The sequence below is a fragment of the Physeter macrocephalus genome, chromosome 1 (genome assembly GCF_002837175.3).
Source record: "Physeter macrocephalus isolate SW-GA chromosome 1, ASM283717v5, whole genome shotgun sequence".
NCBI classification, from domain to species: Eukaryota; Metazoa; Chordata; class Mammalia; order Artiodactyla; family Physeteridae; genus Physeter; species Physeter macrocephalus.
Window position 1 is genome coordinate 35,714,926 of NC_041214.2, and position 6,000 is coordinate 35,720,925.

A 6,000-nucleotide genomic window follows, 5' to 3' on the forward strand; every position below is an offset into this window, starting at 1 on the left:
GCAGTAGGACTATTTGCAATACTGGTGGTAATTGCAAAAGGAAGACATCCAAGATAATAACAACCCCTTATGTTTGTGCTACCCTCCATGGTTTTGTACAACCTGCCATCTCTTTTAATTCTTACAACTCTGTGAGGACAGGTCAGCACTATTGCTGCACTGAAAAAATAAGGAAACTGAGGCTCAAAGAGATGGAGTTAGATGTGCAGATCTCCTACTTCCCATGATTGCTAGCCCATTGTTTTCCCCACCACATCACATTCACTTCACCCTTTTAAGTCACAGGTAACTTTTTAGAAAGAACCACGGTTTGGTACGATCCTGCTCCATCGAGCCTGCTAACCAGATTTGGTGCACTGTGTAGGATGTGGAGACCCTGATGACTGGAAGACATGATGTCCAGTCCCCCTTCCCTGGCAGCAGTCAAGTGCTCTTTTTAAAATGTCAATCAGAATAGTCTCTTGATTGCTTAGAACTCTCTAATGTCCTCTCATTCTATTACTTTATTTTTGCAGAAAATTAGAAAGATATTAAAAAATAGAGATTTTTATAATGAGCCCCTATGAGTTCACCACTTGCTCCAACAATGATCAACTCATGTGTGGCCAGTCTTGTTTAATTTATTCCCTCTCACTGTCAGACATTATATCATTTCCCATTACTCTTTGCATAAAATCCAAAGTCCTTACAGTGGTTCACTAGACCCTAACTGATATAGCCCTGCCCACCACCATGTTCTCCCCTTACATTCTTGCTAAGCACACTTAGCCAAAGGACCCTCTGCTGTTCTATCCAATACATTAAGTGTGTTCCAGCCTCAGGGCCTTCATGTTCTATATGCCTGGGATGTCCTGCTTCTGCATCTCTTGGCACTTTCACTCGGTCACTGAATTCAGGTCTGTCCTGAAAAGGCAACCTCTGCAGAGAGGCCTCTCTTGACCACCCCGTATCAAGTAATGCCTGCTCCATCTCTTTCTCATCATGTGGTTTCATTTTTTTTCCTTGATATTTTCTTGTTTTTTTAAAATTGTGTGTGTGCATGTATTTTTAAGTATCTGGCTTCCTCTCCCCATAAACTTCTTGAAAGCAGAATCTTTGCTGTCATGGGCACTGCCTTATCCCCAAAACAGTGTCAGACACACAGTAAGTACACACACAATGTGCTTTGTTTTAATGAATGAATGAATCTTGGGTTGGGTCCAGCTACCTCTAGGTACATAATGGCTTTCTTTCCAATCTTCTCATTTCACAAGGGCTTTGAGTTTTCATCCCTACTTATCATCAAGGTGTGCTGTGTGTGCTCTTTTTTTCCTCCTTTATTTCACTCTCTTACCTTTCCCCTTATGCCCTGCATTTGTGACTTTGCTTCTAGAACAATGAGTCTGCCTCTAGATTAGATGGGAGTCCAATAAACCATCATGTCTTCCTTCCAGGTTTGGAATTCAAGACACATCACACAACTTTGGGATGATTCTGGAAATTCTAAAAGGGACCTTCATTCGTGGCATTAAACTCCACTCCTTATTTTGTTAGGTATGCTCATGAAAAATCTCTTGATGCACAAACCTTGCCATGAATTAAAGTTTATTTTATTTTCTTCTTTTGGGAACTGAGAAATAACTCTGTTAATAAAGAGAATTAAAAAGTGAAAGAGTTCGGGTAGAAATGAATGAGTCAAGTAAATGAATGCCACTTCAGAGGTAAGAAGGGAAGCCGACTAGCTGTAAAAGGACTCAGGGTAGGAATATGCCCTGCACTCACCATGAGGAAGGCCTAAAGGCCTGGCACACTCATGAGAGATATCCAGGGCATAGGAGAATACAGAGGCCTGCAGGAGAGGGGAAGGATGAAACTATGTGTTATATTGAGTGGAACTGCATGATGTCTCAGAAAAGCTCTGGGCTTGAGTCGGTTAGACCTGAGTTCAACACCTTGCCAGATGATCCTGGGAAAAAGATTTAACTTAAACTTTTGCATGTCTCAATTTTCCTCTCTGTAAAATGAAAAAATCATTATTTCCTATGCAGGAGGATCACGAGAATTAAATGTGTAATATATGCAAAGCCATCATCATAGTACTGAACACATAGGATGCACTCAGTACATGAGATTTGCTATTATGTGTGTTACTATTATTTTGGTTGTTGTTGTTATAAATATTATTCAGGCCTTAACTTAGCTACTTGCTGTATTCCTTTCCTGCTGGCAACAGTGGGCAGCATATTAGGGCAAATAAGAACTGCCAGTTGAGCAAAAGGAAATATTTCTCCTTCAGGAAATATTTCTATTAATTTCTAATCATCTCTCCCCCACTTTTATTTCCCTGACTGAAAAGAAAAACTAATTCTTCCTTTGGATTTAAGGCACTTTGAAAGCTTTCAAGAGCCCATGGTGGCAAGCTGGCTGACTGAAATGACATGAGCCCAATATAATGTCCCTGATCAGTTCACCACATTGAAAATTTGCAAAATGCATTGTCATAAAAGTGGGAGAAACCTGTGTAAGTAAACTGAAGTGACCTCCTACTTGTCCCAGTACCAACCCTCAGTGCACAGTGATCTGTCCAGCAAATGTCTCTGAAAGACCTGTAGGTCCCCATGGATGGATTCGCTGCTCTTTGGCCCTGGCGATTAGGGAGCCACAGTGCAGGGGAGAGAGATTGAAGGGCTTTTGTGAGCTGAGGCAAGAACCCTGGTTTTTGTTTTCCAGGGGAAAATTTTATCTGGTACGTCTTTTATAAGCCAGCCCACAAGTTGGAGATGTGCCACCAGAGAGTTACAGCACCCAGTATACTACAGCTTCTTTCCATTACTGTTATGTAATAACAAGACAATGTCAGTCACATGTCTTACTGGGTCATTTGGAGGATTCAAAATACAAAATGCAAAGAGCTTGGCTTCTAGTGGATGCTTACAGTATGGTAGCTGTAACTGTAATTCTTATTTTAATAGAAGTGAAAAAGAGGTTTATAGAACTTGAGAAGTTTCTGTCTGTGTTCAAAGGTACTGTTCAAACAACAATGAAGATGAAGGCAAATAAAAGGGCAATCAGTAATCTATTCTAGCCAAAAGTTAAGAAGGACCAGTAAATCAGCCGATTAGTAAGTCAAACAATGGTTGAAATGAGTAAAATCTGTTTAACTTCTTGTCACGTTTTAAATATATATATTTTTCCAGTTTTTATTGTGCCAGGGGCCCAAAGCTGGGAAGAAAACTGATCAATTTTAAATGAAAAAAGACATGAAAATACTTCATCCTTTGAGAATAAAAAGAATAAATAGAAAAAAAATTGACATTTTAATTAACTGGTTATGTGAACATTATAAAAGATACACGAGATAATTGTGTGACTGTATATAGTCAACACAACACAATGGTTACAATGTTTTAGGCATTTACCAGATAGGCTTCTAAGTACTTTTGTGTATTAAATCAGTTAAGCCTCACAATAACTCCATGAAGCACTATTATCCCCATTTTACTGATGAGGAAACTGAGACACAGGTAGGTTAAGTTACTCATCCAAAGTCACACAGCTTGGAAGAGGTTGAGCTGGCATTCAAACCCTGGTGGTCTGATTCATGAGCCTGTACTTTAAACCACTGTGCTGTATGTTATTGTGTAATACATAATATTATAAATTTCTTTGGTGTTTATATCCCTTATTTCCTTTCTTCTTCTTCTTTTTTTTTTTTTTTTTTTGGTGGCTCCGCATGCCTTGCGGGATCTTAGTTCCTCAACCGGGGATTGAACCCTAGGGCCCCAGCAGAGAAAGTACTGAGTACCAACCATTGGACCTCCAGGGAATTCCCTCTCATATTTCTTTTTAAGAAGTTCAAATGTTTAATGCCTTTCATGTACCATATCTCATGGCTTCATCATTTTTCCAACAACCAAAATTAGAAAACAGGGTCATTTTGACTTCTTTCTCTTCCTTAATATCCACAGTCAACCCACAGGGATTCTTCTGCCCTCACAATTTTTAAAAGAAACTCTATTTCTCTTTTCCAATTCTACGCTTTCTGATCCAACTCAGGTCTTCACTGTGCTTTTCTTGACCTGTGGTATTAGCCCCTCTCTATTCTCCCCTCCAGCTTCTCCCCTCCTCAAGCCGTACTTACATACAGATGTGTGTCTCCCCCAAGACAAAATACATTAGAATTCACAGGTGGGGGAGACTTGAGTACAAACAAAGTAAGCTGTTAGCATGTGGTTCTAGAGGACATGATAACTATCTAATACCTTAAGTTTTCTTTGCTGAAAAATAATGAAGGATCATCTAGAACCTTAAGGACATTAAGTAAAATAAGCCAGTCACAAAAAGACAAGTACTGTATGATTCCACTTACACAAGGTATGTGAAGTAGTCAAATTCATAGAGTCAGGAAGTAGAATGGTGATTGTGGGGGCTGAAAGGGAGGAGGAGGCTGGGGAATTGCTGTTTAATAGATATGAAGCTTCAGTTTTGCAGGATGAAGGGAATTCTGGAGATGGATAGTTTTAATGGTAGCACAACAATGTGAATACACCTAATGCAATTGAACTGTACACTTAAAATGGTTAAAATGGAAAATTTTATGTCCTGCGTATTTTACCACAATTTAAAAACTGAATAATTAAGGCTCACCTAGATTTTATCCAAAAAGTTGGAAAGTTTCTGTTTTAGACTATTGACTAACAGCAGCACCTTACATTTGTATCATGGTTCACACTTACATATGTATATCATGCCATTTGAACCTAAAGACAACTTTGTGACATAGAAACTATAGTTATGATCATTATCCCCAACTTTAAGTTTAGGAAATTTGAGGCTCAGATGGATTAAGTGACCTGTTCTCAGTCCTATACCTGGTAAATGATGCTAGAACTTGAATTAATGAAAGTTCAATATTTTCCTAGGTATGGCTTTGAACTTTTATTTTAGCACATAGCATTAGAAAACTGGTAACAGTATTAGGCTGCCAGCCTGAGCAGTAAATTGTCAATCTTTTGCTTTCCTAGGACGATTGAGGAAAAACCCAGAAGGTCTGCCATCCCTGGAAGTGTGTGGTGGCCAGAACCATTTGAATTTACCTAACCACAGTATGGAAGTTACCCATCCCAGTATAGAGATGATGTGCTGAAGATTTGGAGGCTATTTGCATCAAGGATATTCTATTACTTGAGCAGAAATTTTGCATGGTTAGCCAGGAAGAATGAGACTTTGTGACTTATCATCCCTTTCTTTGTAAAACCCAGGTAGAATGAGAAGGAATTATTCTCTTTGAGATCACCTGAACTTGTGGTTTTTCCTGGCTTAGGGGAGAGAGAATGCTTTAAAATGGCATTTCCCTATTTATGGATGGAATAATGATGTATGGGATTACTTTTAAAAAGTCCATTAGGGGGCTTCCTCGTGGCACAGTTGTTGAGAATCTGCCTGCTAATGCAGGGGACATGGGTTCGAGCCCTGGTCTGGGAAGATCCCACATGCCGCGGAGCAACTAGGCCCGTGAGTCACAACCACTGAGCCTGCGAGTCCGGAGCGCCCTGGTCTGGGAGGATCCCACATGCCGCGGAGCAACTAGGCCCGTGAGCCACAACTACTGAGCCTGCGTGTCTGGAGCCTGTGCTCCGCAACAAGAGAGGCCGCGATAGTGAGAGGCCCGCGCACCGCAATGAAGAGTGGCCCCCGCTTGCCACAACTAGAGAAAGCCCTCGCACAGAAACGAAGACCCAACACAGCCAAAAATAAATAAATAAACAAATGTAGGGTTTAAAAAAAAAAAAAAGTCCATTAGGAGTGCATCAGCATATAGATGAAACAAGGTTGGCCATGAGTGATAATTACTGAAGCTGGTGGATGGGTACCTTGAGACTCACCATACTTATTATTCTCTCTATAAATTATAAAACAGCAATTCTCTAAGGGTTTTCTATGAGACATTATGGAAAAAAGAGGAGGTGTATTCTGTAGTCAAAATTTAGGAAATATAATTTACTAGATCCTTTCCTTGAA

General features: G+C 40.0%; 1 protein-coding gene across 1 annotated transcript in view; it reads right to left on the bottom strand.

The window, feature by feature from the left end:
• ACP3 (acid phosphatase 3) overlaps positions 1-2,013 on the bottom strand; it is a 30,196-nt gene extending 28,183 nt beyond the window's left edge. The window contains 1 exon segment of the mRNA XM_055089886.1: positions 1,762-2,013. Coding sequence (XP_054945861.1) covers positions 1,762-2,013 — 252 coding nt within the window.
• Positions 2,014-6,000: the final 3,987 nt, after the last annotated feature.